Consider the following 20,186-nt stretch of genomic DNA (forward strand, 5'->3'; position numbering starts at 1 on the left):
GTTGGCAAGCCTGTCCTGGAGGTTCGGGTCCATGTCAATGGTTCGAAGCCATGCCAAGCGACACATGGCCACGGAACAGGTGGCAGCCCGTGCCGAGAGCTCAAATGCATCATATGAGGATTGCATCAATTGAAGACGCAGCTGGGACAGCGAGGCGACGACCTCCTTGAATTCAAAACGAGCTTGAGATTCGATGTAAGGCATAAACTTCCGAAGCACTGGAAGGAAGAACTCCAAATAGGTGGCAAAATGGAAGGTGTAATTGAGAACTCGGGAAGCCATCATCGAGTTCTGGTAGATGCGCCTCCCGAACTTATCCAAGGTCCTCCCCTCTCGGCCCGGTGGCACCGAGGCATACACCTGGGACGGATGAGATCGCTTGAGGGAGAACTCGACTAACAGTGACTGATGGGAGAGCTGGGAGCCCTCAAACCCCTTATGATGCACCGTGCGATACCGGGCATCAAGTTTGCCAGGAACGGCAGGAATGGAGTACGGCGTTTCAAAACAACGCATGAAGGTTTGGTCGAAGAGCTTGTGGAGAGGCAGGCGAAGAGACTCAGCAGGAGGATGAGGCAGATGCATGGTATCCAGGTACTCCTTGGAGTAGCGGGAACTCGAGTCCAAGGTGATGTCAAGATCATCCGCCATCTGCCGTAGAAAAGATGAAAAAGACAGCTGGTCCGCCAAGACGGACTTAATCCAAGGAGACATGGGATCTACAAGGAGAGAACGACCTGTAGGCATCCTCGAACTCCGGGCCTGGAGGAGGGGAGATATCCGAAGATGAATACCCCACACGAGGAAGCTTCTTCTGAGGCAAGATTGTAGAATGCCTAGACGAATGCCTCGAAGAATGCCTGGAACGGTGCCCCTCCCTTCGTCTCAAAGGAGATCTGGAACAGCGACGCCCAGATGGCTCCGCAGAGGCCTCCAATGAATAGATGGAGCTGGAGGCCGTAGAGTGAAGAGGAGGATGGGCCGACGCCTCTCGAGTAGCATTCCATGGGTCGAGAGATGGTTTGGCAGGGAAGGGGCTCCGGAAGAATTCCTCCTGACGATGCCTAGGGCTTTGACTACCCGAAGGCATATCCCAATTGTCTTCGCCCGGGACAGGGATGGGTTCCAGAGGCGGCATCTCACTAAACGAAGCACGCCTCGATGAACTGGCGGCCAAGCAGCGCTCCTCCTCCCCTAGCAGTGAGAGCGAGCGGCGAGGCGGAGGAGGATGGGGCGGCTCGCCCCCACAAGGAGGTTCCGCATGCCCATGCTGGATTGTGGCAAGCCACTTGGGCCCCATGGTAGTCATTATCTCAATGAATTGGGCCTCCATGATCGACCGCAGCGAAGCCGACAAGGGGGGAGCCGCACTCGAAGTAGGACCCCCTGTAAGGTCTTCGCGGTCCCGTGTGGTCGAGTGCTTAGCCTTAGAAGCCTTAGGCACCTTAAGAACCACCGGGGGAACGGTCTGAGGAGGTACCTGATCTGAGGAGACCGAAGCAGGCATCGGAGCAGGAGGCGGGGTCGAAGCCGGAACGAAGGAGGCCGGCTTCAAAAGACCCGATGCAGCAGGAGTAGATGACGACTTTGCAGGTAAAGGCGAAGCGCTGGTCGAAGTCGAAGGTTCCTTGGAAGCTTCCATCGCGAATATCGACTCCCACAGGAAACAGCGACGCTTGAAAGCACGTGCTGTTAGTGGAACAAGGCCGGCACGATTTCAGAAGATGTTCAGGCCCGAGACACTGCAAACAGCGTCGATGCGGGTCCGTCAATGAAATCGCGTGCTGGCACTTGATACACTTCTTAAAACCGGTAATAGGCCGGGACATAGGCCGAAAAAGCTCCGCCGCTAGATCGAAGGAGCGGGGCCCCAGCCACGCGGCCGACCCGGTCGAATCTTCGGAAAAATTTTTTTTTTTTTTTTTTTTTAAATAATAAAATGACAGAAGAAAACACACGATTAAGAGACATTAAACTCAAAACCGCGGTACTAGAAGGCAAGAACACGGGTTCACTCAGCTCAGAGAGTTGAAGCAAACTTCTCAGCTCCGCGGAAAGAAAAGAACTGAGGAGACACGCCCGGTGCATCGGGCGGGAAGGCACTCGCGCATGCACGGTGCGGGCATCTCGAAACTTCTGAAGTTTCTTCAAGCAAGTATGCTTGTGAGACGTCCGCATCAGGGCTCTGTCGGATGACATCACCCACTAGTGAGAATACCTGCCTGCTTGTCCTGGGATAATGCATAAATACTATTTAGATCTTAATAGTTGTCAATTTTATAGAGTCTTAAGGGCTCTTGATGTTTATTAACTTTGAAAAGATGGTGAGGGCATTCTCTTAAAAATTGAGTCAAAAAATAATTCAAAGATGTGTCAAAAAACGAGACTGTCTAGATCAGGGGTGCCCAACACGTCGATCGCGATCGACCAGTAGCTCAGGAAGGCAACGCGAGTCGATCGCGGAGCCCATCCCGGGCTCCGTGATAGACTTGTGTTGCCGTCCTGATCTACCGGGCCGATCAGCCTTCCTCTCCAGTGTTCTCTCTAGGGCATTTTAGCTGGGCGGTCCGCCCAGCTATCATCTGCTGCTGCCACCGCTGCTGAACATTAAAAAAAAAAAAAAAAAACGGCTTGGAGATTTCAGCCCGTAGCGAACTTATGCTCCGTGGCTCTAACATGTGCGTGCCGGCTTCCCTTCTCTTCCCTCAGAAACCGGAAGTTATGTCCGGGGGGGGGGGGGGAGGAGAAGGGAAGCCGGCACGCACATGTTGAGAGCCCTGAAGCAAGCATTCACTATGGGCTAAGGCGGGAGACAGGTTAGTGAAGCATTTGCTCTTCTTGCTGCCGGGTCCTGCCTACTTTCTGTTTCCGCGAAGGCAGGACCCGGCAGCATTTCCCCCAATAGGTCGATCGCGATCTTGGGCCAACCAGCCTTCCTCTCCCCGACGGCAGAATTGACGTCGGGGAGAGGAATGCTGGTCGGCCGAAGCAGGGACAGCTTGCGGCGGCTTTCGGGCCTGTTATTGGTGGCGGTTTGGGGCCTGTTATTGGTGGCGGTTTGGATCCTGGTCCCCGATGGCAGTGGCTTGGGGGAGGGCAGGGAGAAAGAAAGAAAAAGGGCAGGCAGGGAGACAGAAGGAAAGAAGAGAAACAGAAAAAAAAGAAAGGGAGGCAGAGAGAAAGGGCAGGGAAGAGGAAGGAAAAGTTGGGGGAAGGAATGAGGTCTGGAGGAGAGGAAGCATACAGGCTAAAAGAAGGGAAGAAAGATTGGATGCACAGTCAGAAGAAGAAAGTGCAACCAGAGACTCATGAAATCACCAGACAAGGTAGGAAAAATTATTTTATTTTAAATTTAGTGATCAAAATGTGTCTGAATTTATATCTGCTGTCTATATTTTACACTAAAGTCCCCTTTTACTAAACCGCAATAGTTTTTTAGCGCAGGGAGCCTATGAGCGTCGAGAGCAGCACTGGGCATTCAGCGCAGCTCCCTGCGCTCTAAAAACTGCTATCGTGGTTTAGTAAAAAGGGAGGGGGGTATATTTGTCTATTTTTGTATGGTAGTTACTGAGGTGATAGTGCATAGAGTCATCTGCTTTGACCTCTTTGAAAAACCCTGGAATAGGAATGATAATTAACATTTTCTATGCGTACAGTGTGCTTTGTGTTTTTTTTTTAAATTTTATTGTTGGTAGATCATTTTGACTTGGTTATTTTAAAAGTAGCTCGCAAGCCCAAAAAGTGTGGGCACCCCTGGTCTAGATTGTAAATTACTACAGTTAATAATAAGCTGACCAGTCAATCTTGTCGTTGAGTCCATTCGGAGACAAGGCTTGAAATGTAAATATCCAATAGGTTTCCCTGCGTTTAAGAGCTAAGGTCCTATCTCCTCCCCTCTCATTCTTCTTTACTACCTCAATAATAAACCCCTTGAGGTTGTTAAATGTGTGTGAGGCTTCGATACAGTGTAGTACAAGTGGTTCTTTGATGACTCTTTTTATGTTAGATTTGTGTTCTGCAAGACGTGTTTTAAGCGCTCTTGTTGTCATGCCTACATAAATCTTAGGGCATGGACATACGATGACATACATTACATGGTCAGTTTGACAAGTACTAAATTCTTAAGCTTGTATACTTTTTTATCAATGTTATTAGTAACCTCTTTGATCTGCATGGAAAAGTCACAAAAGGAGCAATGTCCACACTTATAGTGGCCTGTTGGTAATACTTGAGTATAAAATTAACAACTATTAAGATCTAAATAGTATTTATGCATTAATGACATTTGAGTTGCGTCTTTAACGTCATGACGCTACTCATTCCGATTGGTCTTATAAATAGTTTGGCGTCCTCAGCTGACGGCGCCATTTTGAGGAAAAGATTTTGAGCAATGGTGAAAGTTCTGTTCCGTAAGTTGTTTTCATTAAGCACTTGCACTAAAGTTGTGTTAGATTGAAATAAGAACAATGTTAAATAAATTTTTTTGTATTGTTTAGGCAATGTTAAATAAATTTTTTTGTATTGTTTTAATACTTCCACTGACGAGCTGACAAGGTGAAACGGTGGCCCCGTCGGGTTTCTACTGCAGTGCTACAGTCAATAAGATAAGTGCTGTTGAAATTTAATGCACTATTGTTTTGAATTTTCCATTTATTCTCAAAAATGTTTAAAAAATTAAAAAAAACTTAAATATATATAAAAAGTCAGAAGCATGTAAGAGTTTAAGCCAATGATTGAGATTCTGACCTGCTATTACATCTAGCAGCATACTGCCTGAATTTGAGGTCTCTGAGGCTTGCTTTTACGTTGCTTAAGGTGCTAGTTTAGAGGTGATTTTGGCTTAGACGGAAATATTTTTTCACTCAGAGAATAGTTAAGTTCTGAAACACGTTGCTAGAGGTTGTAAGAGCAGATAGCATAGCTGGTTTTAAGAAAGTTTTGGACAATCTCCTGGAGGAAAAGTCCATAGTCTGTTATTGAGAAAGACATGGGGGAAGCTACTGCTTGCCCTGGATCAGTAGCATGAAATATTGCTGTTCCTTGGATTTTGGCCAGGTACTAGGGACCTGGATTGGCCACTGTGAGAACAGGCTACTGGACTTTTGGTCTGACCCAGTAAGGCTATTCTTATGTTCTTAAGTCTACCACCCCGCAATCTGAAGTCATGCCCTCTGGTTTTACCCTTTTCTCTTCTCTGGAATAGGTATGGTTCTGTATCAATACTTTTTTAGTATTTAAACATCATCATATCTTCCCTGTCCTTTAGATTATACATATTCAGATCTTCCAGTCTCTTCTTGTACACCTTTTGGCTCAAACCCCTTACCATTTTTGTCACCTTCCTCTAACATAAGAACATAAGCATTGCCTCTGCTGGGTCAGACCAGAGGTCCATCACGCCTAGCAGCCCGCTCGCGCGGCAGCCCATCATGTCCAAGACCTGTATAGTAATCCTCTATCTATACTCGTCTATCCCCTTTTCCTTCAGGAAATCATCTAATCCCTTCTTGAACCCCAATACCATACCCTGTCCTATTACACCCTCTGGAAGCGCATTCCAGGTGTCCACCACCCTTTGGGTGAAGAACTTCCTAGCATTGGTTCTGAATCTGTCCCCTCTTAATTTTTCAGAATGCCCTCTTGTTCTTGTAGTTTTTGAAAGTTTGAAGAATCTATCCCTCTCCACTTTCTCTTTGCCCTTCATGATCTTGTAAGTCTCTATCATGTCCCCTCTAAGCCTTCGCTTCTCCAGGGAAAAGAGCCCCAGTTTCTCTAATCTTTCAGCATATGAAAGGTTTTCCATACCTTTTATCAATCTCGTTGCTCTTTTCTGCACCCTCTCGAGTATCGCCATATCCTTTTTAAGGTACGGCGACCAATGGATGCTTCAAGTCTTATATCCTTCGCCATATGCGGTCTCCAAAATTGAACACAGTACTCCAAGTGACCTGAATAGGGGCATCAACACCTCCTTTCTTCTGCAGGTTATGCCTCTTTCTATACAGTCCAGCATCATTTTGGCTACAGGCCCCACCTTATCGCACTGTTTCTTTGCCTTCAGATCCTCTGACACTATTACATCAAGGTCCCTCTCCCTATTCATGTATGTCAGCTTCTCACTTCCCAGTACATTCGGCTCCTTTAGATTTCAGCAATGATGTTTTCCTCCCCTCATTGGATCCTCTACCTCTTCTATCTTTAGCCAAAAGTACACAGTGAACCAAAAAAACCCACACCAAAATGTTTTTTTTTGCCATAACTTCCACAGAACTCGGCCGATTCTTTTTAAATTTAGTGTGTCGTATCCTGAGGGAAGTTGATGTAAATATATCCCACTATATCACAGCATTACCTTATGAAAATGAAGTGTGGAGGCAATATGGCCGTGGTGCAGTGAGGACACTTGCAACACATTCTCCTGCCAAACCTTTTTTTGTTTCCATTTATCGGGGTTATCCTACAACAAAATACCTAAAAGAAGGGGAAAAGTGGCTGCCACAGTTCAGCAACCTGAGCTCACCTCGCGCAGGCAGGAGATGATTGTGGGCCTCTTTAGGTCTTTTACTCGGGGTGATCTGGCAGCGCCAAGTCAGAGGGAAGTCTTGGCGCTCGGGAGTGAAGTTTCGCTTAGCCCTGCAGGACCAGTGCCTCCCCAACAGCCGCGAGATAGGGAAACTACGGCAGCTCAGAAGGGACAGGAAGCAGTTTCCCTAGCTGAGCTGGAGGGCTTACCGACGTCCAAAAACTCTCAGGCAGAGACATCAATTATGGAGACGGTAGCGATGGCTCCAGCATTTGGGAGGACAGATTCCAGCGGTTCTCCTGTTGGTAAGGCCAGCGGAGTTCACTTTGGAGTCTATCTGGACGGCTTTAGACTCACTTTATAAATTGTGTGCAGGAACTCTACAACTGGTAAATGCACAGGTAAAAAGAATTGACTCTCTTCAGGAGAAAATAAAGTCTCAGGGGGAAAAAGTGGATCGCTTGGACCAACGAGTTCAAGGGCTACAAAAGACTCAAACTACCTTAATGCAAAATAGACTATTGCTAGTAGGAAAGTTGAAAATTTGGAAAATTATAGTAAAATGTTGAATTTGAGAATACTCAACTTTCCTAAAGTTCTAGCAATGTCTCCTAGATACTTATTCTATAAATCCCTTAAGGACTCGTTTAAATACCTAGAGACTGGTTTTCCACCCTTACATAGAATATATTACCTTACTGTATCTAAGAAGGCTTCTCAACCTGAGGTCTCATCTGATCCACCAAGTCCAATGAATTTAACAAGAATATTGGAAACCTCAGAGGACAAAGTTACTTCAAACTCTACACTTCTGGTAATATTTGTCTTTCAACAAGACAAAGAGGCACTTCTTAGGCTGTTTTTTAGGCTTAAAGAAGTGACCTTCATGGATTCTAAGATCTCCATGTTCCCAGATGTCTCAAAGTTAACTCAGACCAGAAGGAGAGGGTTCCTACAATTGAGACAATCCATACTCTCTTTGGGGGCTAAATTTCAGCTTAGATATCCTTATAAATGTTTGATCCTTTTAGATCAACATTCATATTTTTTTTTTTACCCCTCTCAGCTACAGTTTTTTCTAGAGGGAAAGGGAGTAATACCTTCCAGTGCCTCCACAGTGATGTAGGTCCTTAAGAATAATGTAGAAGATGTAACACTAAACTAATGATTGTTTCTTTATCCTTGTTAAATATCAGATCCCATGATAATGTGAATTGTCTCTCCCAGATCATGGGCTTTGAGAGATTGGTAATCTCATACTGAGTTTTATTTGTTTTTGTTTCTTTTTAATTTGTAAGTAAAATCTGTCTGTCTTTCTTTCTGTCTGTCTCTCTGGCCCCCTGTCTGTCATTCTTTCTCTCTCTCTCTCTCCTTGGCTAGTGTTTGTCTGGGTTGGTCGCTGTCTGTCTGTCTTTTTTTTTTCTTTGTGTATCTCTCCTTGCATGCTGTCTATCTGTGTTTATTCTATCTGTCTCTCTGGCCCCCTGTTTGTCTTTCTTTATGTCTGTCTCTCTCCCTGGCCCCCTGTCTTTCTTTCTGTATGTCTCTCTGTCTTTCTCCCTGGCTCCCTGTATTTATCTGCCTGACTGTCTCTCCCCTACTCCCCCCTCCCCAAAGCAAGCCTGTTACATTAATGGTGCTAGACTATGTCTATCTGTCTCTCTCCCTGCCCCCTATGCAGCAGCATTTCTCTCCCCCCACTTCATTTTAAGTTGTCTAAATGAACTGAATCTAATTAATTCACATCCGTACTCTTTTTTTCTCCGTCTGTAGAGGCCTCTATAGCTAATTTTTTTTGGTCTTTTTCCATCTCTTCCCTTCTTTCTTTTCCTTATACCAGTCAGACAATTGCCTTTGGATGTTCCTCAGTTCCTGCCTTGATCTCCCTCTCAGCATATAACACTTACCTCTCCCTTTTCTGCTGTCTCCCTCCACATAGCTTCTGCATGGCTCCCTATTTATTCTTAGCACATAATTAATCCTTAAGAAACAGACGTGGGATAAGACAGCAAGACAGGCTTGTTGCTCAGGCACCACCTGCTTGGCTGTTTTGCTGCCTCGAGTATTAAAAAGTGCACTGGAAAGGATAAATACAAAGGTACAGACCGGTAGGGCACTGGGGGCTAGGGAGAAAGCAAGGGCACAGCCAGAAATGCAAAAACGGCACTACCATTTGAAGTTTATTTTTAAAGTTTAAAGTTGCTGCGGCGGCTCCTCTCACGATCGCTGCCTGCATCGGAAGACTTCTCTGACGCAGGTGCGGCTCTTGAGAGGAGCCGCAGCGACTTTAAACTTTAAAAATAAACTTCAAATGGTAGTGCCGTTTTTCGTTGATGGAGGTCTGCGCGAGCAGGGAGGCGGTGTGGGGCCGTAATTTTGAAGGTGGCGCAAGCTGGAGAAAATCCGTCCTGGGCCCGTGTCTGCCCTCCGCTGACAGCCGGCTTCCTCCTCCTGCAGGCATGGACCGCCGGGGCCTGGGTGCGGCGGGGAAGGGGTGTCTTGCTTGGCCGGGGCCGGACGAATCCCGGGTCTGCTCTCCTCCTAAGTCCCGGCCCCTCACTACGCTAACTGCCATAGAGGAACTGGCGCTTAGGTGTGGCTATGAGTTTGTCGGCTACAGCGCTGGAATGGCTCTTGAGAGGAGCTGCAGAGTTCAGCTGTGCAGTGTAAAAGAGTCGGCCACAGCGCTCGAGTGTGGGACCGTTGGTTTCATCTCTCCTCTCACCCCCTGTGCATTGTAAGGCTGTCTCTTCTTATAATATTCTGTTCCCTGACCTGGACAGACATGAATCTTTGGCGGTGAGTGAGGGGCCGGCTGTGCTGTGCTTTGCTTTCGCAATCTGACCGCCGCATACGCACTCTGACCATGGACCTACGGATCATGGATTACAGATCACGCAGATCTGAGTGCGCATGCGCGTCTAGCGTTTTATTATATAGGATATATATATATATATATATATATATATATACTGGTTTATGTATATTTATAAAAGTATAAATTAAAAAAAAAACGAAGTGTGAACTGAAAAGCACATCAAAAGGTTTTATGGTGCATCTTGCACAAAAACCTAACGTCATACAGTAATTTCAATTAATCAGATGTTTGAAGTGTGCTCCTTTTCCACGAAGGCACACCCTCAGCCTTGGTCAGTGTGTTTGATGCTTGTCCTCCTGGCTCATTACACGTCAATGTGCTCTTGTGTGCACATCGAGCGAAGTTGTCCACTAGTGCTGCCCAATTCGATTCACTTCAGGTGAATCTATTCGAATTGATTTAAATTTAAAAAAATCGGCTTCCCGATTCGGACCCTCTCCCCCTAAAGCAGGAGTGGCAGCGCAGCTCTTGCTGGCTGGCCAAACCCGAACCTGTTTTAGAGGGCAAGGAGGGAGGGTCAGTCGGGAAGTGCTGCTGTCCGGCTTCCCTCCTGGCCTCCCTGAAGGACTGCCCCCCCCCCTCGAAAGACTGCGCATCCCCCCCGGTAAGGCCTCCGTGTTCCCCCTGGCCTACCCGAACCGTTTACCTTATAGCTTCAGCCTGCAGCAAAAGATCCGCCGCGATCCTGCCTCTGATGTCAGAGGAGGAGCGGGACCGCAGCAGAGGAAACAGCTCAACGCACTGCAAAGACGCTGTAACCGCGATCTTCGCTAGAGGCTGAAGCTATAAGGTAAACGGTTCAGGGAGGCCAGGGGGAACACGGAGGCCTTCCAGGGGGGGGGGGCAGTCCTTCAGGGGGTGGGACAGGCCTTGGGGGGGGAACAGGCCTTTAAGGGGTGGACAGGCTAGGGATGATGGCATAGGCCTTCAGGGGGGACAGGCAGGCTTTGGGGTGGGCAGTCCTTTAGGGGGTGGGACAGGCCTTGGGGGGGTGCAGGCCTTTAAGGGGGGAACAGGCCTTGAAGGGGGGGGGGGTGCAAACCTTCAAAGGGGGGACAGGCCAGGGATGGTGGCATAGGCCTTCAGGGGGGACAGGCCTTCAGGGGGCAGGTGCAGGTCTTCAGGAGGGGACAGACCTTTAGGGGAGGTAGAAATACACGGAGGGAGGGAAGGGGGGTTCAAAGAGACATGCATATGCCGGACTTTGGGGGGGGAAGAAATAATGGGTCTAAAAATAGAGGAGAGGGAGAGAGATGATGGACAATGGAATTTAGGGAGGGAAGGAACAGAAAGGGAGAGAAGTTGGACACAAGGGATGGTGTGGAGGGGGGATAGAGATACTTGGTAGGAGGGTAGTTGGGAAAAGAAAGGGAGAGAGGGTGGACCCTGGGGTGGTGGGGAAGGAGGGAGAGATGCTAGATGAAAGGGTAGTTAAGAAAAGGTAGATCTGTGGATGGAGATGAAAAAAAAGAAAGATGCCAGATCTCTGGGGGACGGAAAGGGAAACGGAAGGGGAGGAAAGAGATGGCAGATGGATGGTTAGCATGGAGAAAGAAGAAAGAAGAAGACCCTGGCAAGCAAGTTATCAGAAGACAACCAGAGCCTGGGACCAACAAGATTTGAATAATGACCAGTCAACAAAAGGTAGAAAAACTAATTTTATTTTCCATTTTCTGATTACAATGTGTCAGATTTGAAATGTGTATCCTGCCAGAGCTGGTGTTAGACCGCAAACGTGAGCTAGGATTTAACAGAGAGAGGAAAAGTCTTTTTTGTTTATTTTGTTTACACCACAGTGCCAGTGTGTTTAGGAGAAGGCAAAGGGAGTGAAGAGGCTATAACATAAACCCACCAGGATGTATGGAAAAAAAAACAAAAAACACTCAATTGGGCAGGAAAATCGAATCGAATTGAAAAAACAATTCAGTAGGCTGAATCGAATCAAATTGAAATTTTTTTTTCCTGAATCGGGCAGCACTATTGTCCACTGCCTGGCTTATGATCTACAGTGCTCATTGCTCAGATCTTGCATAGCAGCACATCAAGGCCATTTTTGTTCCAACCCTTCTGTGAGAACTCTTTCAAGAATCTTTTACTGCTGTAACCTTTTAGCAGTACCAAGTTCTTTATCAGAATTCAGTCTTCTGCAGTCTTTTGATACAGACTGTAACAATGCATTTTCACAAGGTAGAGCTGCAGTCTAGTGGGAAATATTTACATCAACTTCTCTCAGGATATGACACTAAATTTCATAAGAATCGGCCAAGTTCTGTGGAAGATACAATAAAATAATTTTGGTGTGGTTTTTTTTTTTTGGTTCACAGTGTATTTAACCCAATAAAAAGCTATTTTATATTTTTATTTACTAACCTGTATTTCTTTGCAATCAAGAGGTGTAGTATAGCAACAACGCTATTTTATAAATTGAAAAAGAGATTTAACAACAAGGGATCATGATATGAAGCTGGAGAGAGGAAGGTTTTGCATTGTCTACTGGAAAATATATATGGTGTTACTAGTTTGGGATCGTTAATCTATCGGCCGAGATCTATGTTAGTGTGTTTCTGATAATAACCACTCTAGAATTTCGTAAACTGATGCAAAATATTTATTCCAAGTTATTTCCAATGCAGTAGTTTTCTCCTCTTGTACAGATTCATACGATCACATTTTTTAAATCTGTAAATAAGGTTATCAAAATAATCTTAAATCTTTTTCTGAAATCTTCACAAAAATGTTATTTTACAATCCACCCTGAATATCAAGGCTGCAAGTCCGGCACAATCAATCCCTATATCTGTATATTTTACAGGTGTACCTAAAAAGAAAGAAGGGAACAGTTCCAATACCCAGTTCAGTGACAAAGATCCTCATCACACAAAAAAAGAAAGAAAAAAATGATTGGCTTGAAACTGAAGACAATAAACAATATAATTGGTCACTGTAATGGGCCAGCAACTGCTTGAGCAGATTACAACCTTCCACTGTCTACCCCAGAAGACAGCAAGTTATTTTTATTTTTACTTCTCTAGGGCCTCATACTTACTAGGCTCTGCATTTTAAGACGTAGCTTGTGCATGCAGGCGTGCCTCTTTAGAAACCTCCCAGGTTCCATATGCGACACTGCATTTGTATTTGCCTCCCTAAGGGGACAAGATCCACAAGGAGCACCGCAACTTTACCTTAGTTCCTTATGAGCAAAATCTCTTCAAGAACACTTGCTGAGAAATCATCTAAGCTCCAGGGAGTTTCTTTTATTCCAAAGAGAAGCAGAACGTGAATAGAATTAGAAGGGACCATGACATGCAGAGTTTGCAGACAAGGAACCCTACCACTTAATCAGCTGAATACCCCAAACTATGTATCAAGAAACCCCTCAACACATCCTACAGAGCACAAACCATACAGAGATTCCTGCAACCAGTCATATTATACATTATCCACAGCACCCAGGAATGAAACTTGTGCACAGCACAAGGGTGCAATACTTATGTAACAACATATGCTTACGAGATCAACTGCAAGAATGCCATCTTTCAAAATTAATGAACAATGGGCATAGAAAATATCTACATTTGCCACCAGTAACAAATAAATCCTTGCAATAAATGTTTCTAGGACTGTATGTTTCTTGCTCAACCAGTGGCTAGGTGCATAAAGAACTTAAGAGAAGGAAAGAAGAAGCATAGCATGCCCCATCCCCCCACCCTCAATTCAAAGTTTAAAGGAGAGATTCTGTCCCCCAAAACTATTAAGTCAGGACACAGCAAGCACAGTGTTCAGAAGAGGATAAGCAGGCTGCATATTTAAAAAAACAAAGTATGCAGAGCTGCTTCTATTACCTCACTGCCTGTTTTCAAATACAGCTGTGTATTCTCCATACACTTTCCTGTTACTTTAGTCAAAGTTTTCTCCATGAAAGCACAGAAAGGGAAAAATAAACTTCAAATAAATGAGTTACAAAAGGCCAAACCTATCTTCCTCTTTAGAATGATTATTTCCTTCTGCACAAAGAACTGAATTTAAAAAAATAAGGAAGGCGGATTCCTGCACAAAAGTAGTCCGGTGTGTGCTAACTGCCATTATAGTTCTCATCCTTCTCCTCTGTTCCTGTCCACTTCAGGCATCATCATCTGATGTTTCACTGCTACTGGTTTCTGTGTCCGACTCCTTGCTATGTTCGGCCTGCAAAGTGCTTCTCCAGATAAAGGACAGGTCGGAGCAGCGGGTCCTCTGGGATCCATTCCTCTGAAAGCTGCTCCTTCTCAGCTATTAAATAAAGTAACAGAGTAAGACCGTTGGCTTTTTCTCAGACCCCATGTAAAGCTCAATGGCAAAAGCGCTAGGCCTTATTGCTGTGAGTGCATACAATACAATCACTTTCTAAATTTGATTTATGCATGGAATTTCATCTGCTTCCAACTATTTATGTTGTTCAGCCTATCCCTGGCAAACAATTTCTTTCCTACCAAAAGATGGAACTGAAGTAGAGCTCCTCTCATCTATACTCTCTGGCAGTACTATAGAGATGAATAATTGTAAACTAGTGAGGTCCCTAGGCTGTCATCACATTCTCCCCCCAACACAATTGCTAGAGTTTTAAATTGTTTTGTTTTCCTAATATTATGCTGTAAGCTCTGAAAAACTTTTCAACAATCTCTCATGAGACTGCATGTGAAATCATGTGATACAGATGTTGGTGGAAGACGGCTGACAGAAGGGACCACAGAAGTGTGTGCTAGAGTCAAAAGGTCCACACAGAAAAGCAGATCTATGAAGAAAAAAGGATGATATCCAATTATACAGCTCTAGCTATGCATGAGTATTGAGAAATTGATTCTATGTAAGGACTGAATCTGTTTGTCTTGTTCAAACTTGGTTTTGAATTGTATAATATCTTATGTATTTAACCACTTGTAAACCACTTTTGGAACGAAACGGTATAGAAATTTTAAAAACAAATAAATACCTGCTCAGATTTCAGCTGAAATTCACGGAGCTCCTCCTCAGTAAGTGGCAAGTAGCTCTCTTCATTATCAGGGTTTTCCTGCCAACCCATTTCTTTCAGCAACCTACAGTGAAAAGAAAAATGGGTTAATTCTCCACTGTAAGTATATAAGCTATATGAACTACAGCCGGATTCCAGAGATGATATCTCTACTTTCAATCACACAAACTCACAGTGTCTTTAAAATATACTGTAAAATTAACTCAACAGTTCCAAGGATCCTTTATCTCATAACATTTGGAGATTCAGGACAAGTCATCCAATAAATTCAGTTTACATTTTTGGGCTGGCATGGTGGCTCAGTATAGGGGGGGGGAGCACAATTTTTTTTTTTTTAAATAGAAAAAAAAGATTATGTACTTACACTGGTAAGCTCGTTTCCAGTAGCTAGGTGAGACATTCTAGAGAGACACCAGGGTTATTTCCCCATGATCGCATGGACTGTAGAAGAAATCCACTCTGGATTTTTCACTGTGCCTCAGTGTACTTCACAGCTCAGTATAGCGCCCTCTAGCAGTCAGTACCCAAGCACAGAAAGGCACCCACACGTGAAGCAGAGGCACCTGTAACAACAGGCCAAACTAGAGTTCTACTCAGAAACAAATAAACAGTACCATTAAACACCAACACAGGCCTCAAAAGAACTGTGAAAACACTCCCGAACAAATTGAACATATGTACAAATTCTTCACAACCCTGAAGGGCTGAACAATCTCCAAGAATCAGCTGAAAACAGGCGCAGGAAGTACAGGGCAGGGAGTCAAGAATGTCTCACCTATCTACTGGAAAAGAACTTACCAGGGTAAGTACATAATCTCTTTTTCCAGTGCAATAGGTGAGACATTCTAGATGACAGGGACGTACAAAAGCAGTCCCCCTAAATAGCTAGGTGGGCTTGCTGCACCGGCCCTTAAAGCTGAGGTCCCGAAGGCAAAGACCTGCCTGGCAGCCACATCCATTCTGTAGAACTTGGCAAACGTGTGAAGCGAAAACCACATTGCCGCCCTGCAAATCTCTTGTCCCCCTCCTTGATAAATTCTCCCTTAATACACTAGTTCATTCCCTAGTAATATCAAAACTAGATTACTGTAATTCTTTATTAAAAGGGGCATATCTAAAAGACATAAGGCGACTTCAGCTCATACAAAACACAGCAATAAAGATAATTTCAGGTTCAAAAAAAATTTGACCATGTCACACCTTTGCTGCAAAAAGCTCTCTGGTTGCCAATAACATATAGGATTACATATAAAATAGCTCTTCTAGTCTTTAAGACAATAAAGACCAATACACGAGCATTTATAGATAGGCTTCTGATTCCATATAGTTCATCAAGAGTACTTAGATCATCCTCACAGTCTACCCTTAACGTTCCCTCCTTGAAAATTATCGGAACACGCCATGCTTCTATTTTTTCTGTAACAGCTCCAATGACTTGGAATTCTCTTCCTTTATACATAAGACTCGAACAAGATTTGCAGAAATTTAAGAGTAGCTTAAAGTGCCTTCTTTTTAAAGAAGCCTTTAACTGAAAAAACAAAGTTCATTCAAGAGGTAATACTTTATGATTTCTACCATCTCCAAAACATGATTTCCAATAGCTCTCTCATCAGATCCCACTTCTGCCACTAATCCTCTTCTTCCTACCCTCCTAATGTACTTCCCTTTTATGTACTTTTTTCTTCAAAAATTGTATTTCCTCCCCCCTTTCCTATTGTTTCCCGTGGTTTTAAAACCAATTACCCTTGTAGGTCTGATTAATATATTATGTATAAGTGATTTCTTTAAAATCATTTTTTTAAATCTTTTGTACAACGCTTTGTAATTTGGAAAAGCGTTTAATCAAATAATTTGAATAAACTTAAAACTCTTCAGGAGGAACAGCTCTCATGACGAAGCCACTCGCCTGGTAGAATGCACCCAGACGAAAACAGGAGACTGTTTCCCCACCAGAATATAAGCGGACTAAATTGCCTTACAGATCCATCTGGAGATCGTGGCTTTAGAAGTGGGAGCACTGCTCTTACTGGAATGTGTCAGCACAAATAGATGGTCAGAGAAGTGAAACTCATTAGTAACCTCCAAATACCGTAGGAGCACCCTGCACACATCCAGTTTCTTCAGCAGGTGATCCTGAGTTCTGGAACCAGTCAGCTGAAAAGCAGGCAAACACCCTTCCTGATTGATATGGAAAACTGTCATCAAAGAAACCCCTGCAGCTCGGAAACCCTGCGGGCAGAAGTGATGGCAACAAGAAACACAGTCTTGATTGTCAAATCCAGGAAGGAAGCATCCTGAAGAGGCTCAAAAGAAACTCCGGCATGGCCCAACAGCATCAAGTTAAGGTCCCAAACTGGAAAAGAATTCTTTACGGGCAGCTGGACCTGAAGGACTCCCTTTTAAACACAAGCCACATCCAGATGCGACGCTAACGAGAATCTACTACCCCTGTATCTAAAACAGGACAGTCCGGCCACCTGAACCCGCAGAGAAGCCATAGTGTAGGCTTTTATTCAAACCAGCCTGAAGAAAAACAAAAATCCGCGTGACTGGAGCTGAGTAAGGATCCACCTGATCTTAAGAACACCAATTCTGGAAGGACTTCCACACCTTAGTGTAGGCCGACACTGTGGACAACTTCTTAGAACCGAGGAGTGTCCACCACCGGATCTGAATATCCTTTATTTTCTAGGGCAGCACGCTCAAGAGCCATGCCGTAAGTGTAAAGTGACCCGATATTCTATGGCCACTGGCCCCTGACAGAGAAGGTCAGAATAGACACTCAAGCACCATGCACAGCTGCATCAGATCTGTGTACCATGAGGCTAGTCGGGAGCCACCAGGACGACATGGCCAGGATGAGCCACTATCCACCGAAGGACCTGGCAAATCATGGGCTAGAGAAGAAAGATGTACAGAAGAACTCCCCAAGGCCACGGTTGCACCAGAGCATCGAGCCCCTTGCTTCCTGGCTCGGATCTGCAACTGAAGAAATGCTGTGTCTTTTTGTTTCTTGCTGTGTCCATGAAGTCAAAGCAGGGTTGCCCCCAGCGCCGCACAATGGCTTGGAACGCCTCTGATGACAGGGCCCACTCGCCCAGATTGAGTGTCTGACGGCTGAGGAAGTCTGCTTGAAAGTGTCCACTCCAGCCACGTGTGCTGCCAGTAGATGATGTTTTGCCCACAGGAAAAGAAGGTAGACTTCCAGAGCCAAGGGAAAGCTCTTGGTCCCTCCCTAGCGTTTAACATAGGCCACTGCCGTCGTATTGTCGAAGAAGACCCAGACAGCCTGTCTCTCCAGGGTGTGCTGCAAGGCTCTCAGGGCTAGCCAATTGGCCCTGAGGTCCAAACAGTTGATTGACCACTATCTCTGAGATGGTGTCCAACAGCCCTGCAGAGGATGGCAATCGCAGTGAGCTCCCCAGTCCCAAAGGCTGGCATTCTTTACTACCACAATCCAGGAGGCAATGTGCAATGGAATGCCCTCGAGGAGCTATTGAGCATGAAGCCACCAGCTCATGCTTGCTCAGGCCTTCAAGGTCCACAGGAGACACATCTGCAAGGCATCCCGGTGGGGTGCCCAGTGGTACAGCAAGGCATGTTGAAGAGGACGCATGTGCGCTCTTGCCCATGGGACCACATCCAGCATGGACACCATGGATTCCAGAACCTGCAGGTAGTCCCACACCGCCGGAGCCGAATTCTTCAATAGGACCGAGATCTGAGCACACAGCTTCTGTCTGCGAGCCTTGGAGAGGTAAACATGGCCCGCTGCCGTATCAAAAAGAACTCCCAGGTATTCCAGTAACTGTGTAGGCATCAGATGACTCTTCCTGTAGTTGACAATCCAGCCCAGCTCTTCCAGCACCTGGATCTCCTGTTCAACTGTGCGTTGCCCCTCTGCCAAAGAGGGAGCTCTGATCAACCAGTCATCCAGATAAGGGTGAACCTGTAACCCCATCTTCCTCAGATGAACCGCCACCATCAGCTTGGTGAAGGTCTGGGGCGCTGTAGCTATCTCAAAAGACAGCAGAAAAATGGTAATGCTGATCCAGAACATGGAACCGCAGAAACTTGCGGTGGGCTGGAAAATGGGAATGTGTAAGAAGCCTCCGTAAGATCCAACAAAGCCAGAAATTCCTCCAGAGCCACTGCTGCAATGACCGACCGCACGGTCTCCATTCGGAATCGAGGGATCTTGAGAGCCGCATTCACATGCTGCAGATCCAGAATTGGTCTCCAATCTTCTGATCTTTTCTTTGGCACAATAAAGTATACAGAGTATCTGCCGGAGTCCGAGTATCACCAGCTCTATAGCTTGAATATCCAGCAAGCGCTGAACAGTATCCTGGACTTTACGCGCCTTGTAGGGGCGCTCAGCCAGATAATCCACAAACCAATCTGACAGGGGTTGGGCAAATTCCAGCTTGTAACCTGACCAAATAATTTCTCAGAGCCACTGGTCGGCTGTAATGTGAGACAAAGGTGATAGTGTAGAAGACTCACAGGCATGAAAATCATACTTAGTGAATGTTGACTAAGATTTGAAGAAATAGCAGAGCTAGATAAGAGTTGTATGTACTATAGCATGGTCAGACCAAGGAATAACAGAAATAAATGAAGAGGAAATTGACCAAGAGTCAGATAAATAGGTAAAAATAAGATCAAGTGTATGTCCTACTGAATGGATTGGTTGTAGAACATGTTGAGATGGCCCTGATTCATGTGCTAAAGAAAAAAAAGATGAAAATCAAACTGACATTGGGGGGTTGTCAAAATGAATATTAAAATCACCAAGAACAATCAAATTAGAATGATCAATCACACAAGGATTTTAAACAAACATAGTAGATGATGGCAGATAAAGACCTGAATTGTCCATCCAGTCTGCCCAACCTTACCCTCTCTTTAAATTACTGATTTAATTTAAATTTTTCTCCTTCTTAGCTATTTCTGGGCCAGAACCCAAAGCTCTCCCCGGTACTGTGCTTAGGTTTCATCTACTGAATTCAATTAATAAAATATGGGGACCATTGACAAATTATTCTACTGATCAGATATCATAACACATGTATAGAACATATAGAGGGGGTAGGGAAGGGAAAAATATTGTAATAATAATATGATATAAAATTTTGATAAAGGGTTTCTTTAATTTACAATGTAAGAACATTTATTGATAATTTCAAGTGTTTCTTCATAATTGAATGTAATACATGTATTTCACTTGATGTAAGAATTTAAAAAAGAATAAAAATTATTTACAAAAAAAAAAAAAACTCACTCCAGCCAGTCTAAACCATCCCAGCCGTCGAAGCCCTCCCTAGCCCATCATCAACCAAATGACCATATACGGACACAGACAGTGCAAGCCTGCCCAGTACTGACCTTAGTTCTTCAATATATTCCATTATTTTCTGATATGAGATCCTCTGTGTTCATCCCATGTTTTTTTTTAAACTCTGTCTTCATTTTCCTCTTCACCACCTCCCTTGGGAGCATATTCCAGGCATCAGCCACCCTCTCCGTAAAGAAGAATTTCTTAACATTAATCTTGAGTTTACCACCCCTCAACCTCAAATTATGTCCTCTTGTTTTCCATTTTCCTTTCTCTAGAAAAGATTTTGTTCTACATTAATACCTTTCAAGTATTTGAACGTTTGAATCATATCTTCCCTGTCCCTCCTTTCCTCTAGGGTATACATATTGAGGGCCTCTCTCTATACAGCCTAGCATGTTTCTTTGCCTTTAGATCTTCGGACACTATCACCCCAAGG

General features: G+C 44.8%; 1 protein-coding gene across 8 annotated transcripts in view; it reads right to left on the minus strand.

The window, feature by feature from the left end:
* Positions 1 to 11,993: 11,993 nt before the first annotated feature.
* GPBP1L1 (GC-rich promoter binding protein 1 like 1) overlaps positions 11,994 to 20,186 on the minus strand; it is a 200,037-nt gene continuing 191,844 nt past the window's right edge. For all 8 annotated transcript variants that reach the window (XM_033915400.1, XM_033915406.1, XM_033915407.1 and 5 more), the window contains exons 10-11: positions 14,371 to 14,473; positions 11,994 to 13,670 (exon numbers count right to left, since the gene is read on the minus strand). In XM_033915400.1, coding sequence (XP_033771291.1) covers positions 13,521 to 13,670; positions 14,371 to 14,473 — 253 coding nt within the window. In that variant the 3' untranslated portion in view covers positions 11,994 to 13,520. The remainder of the gene's footprint in view (positions 13,671 to 14,370; positions 14,474 to 20,186) is intronic.

Source organism: Geotrypetes seraphini, chromosome 12 (assembly GCF_902459505.1).
Source record: "Geotrypetes seraphini chromosome 12, aGeoSer1.1, whole genome shotgun sequence".
Taxonomy (NCBI): domain Eukaryota; kingdom Metazoa; phylum Chordata; class Amphibia; order Gymnophiona; family Dermophiidae; genus Geotrypetes; species Geotrypetes seraphini.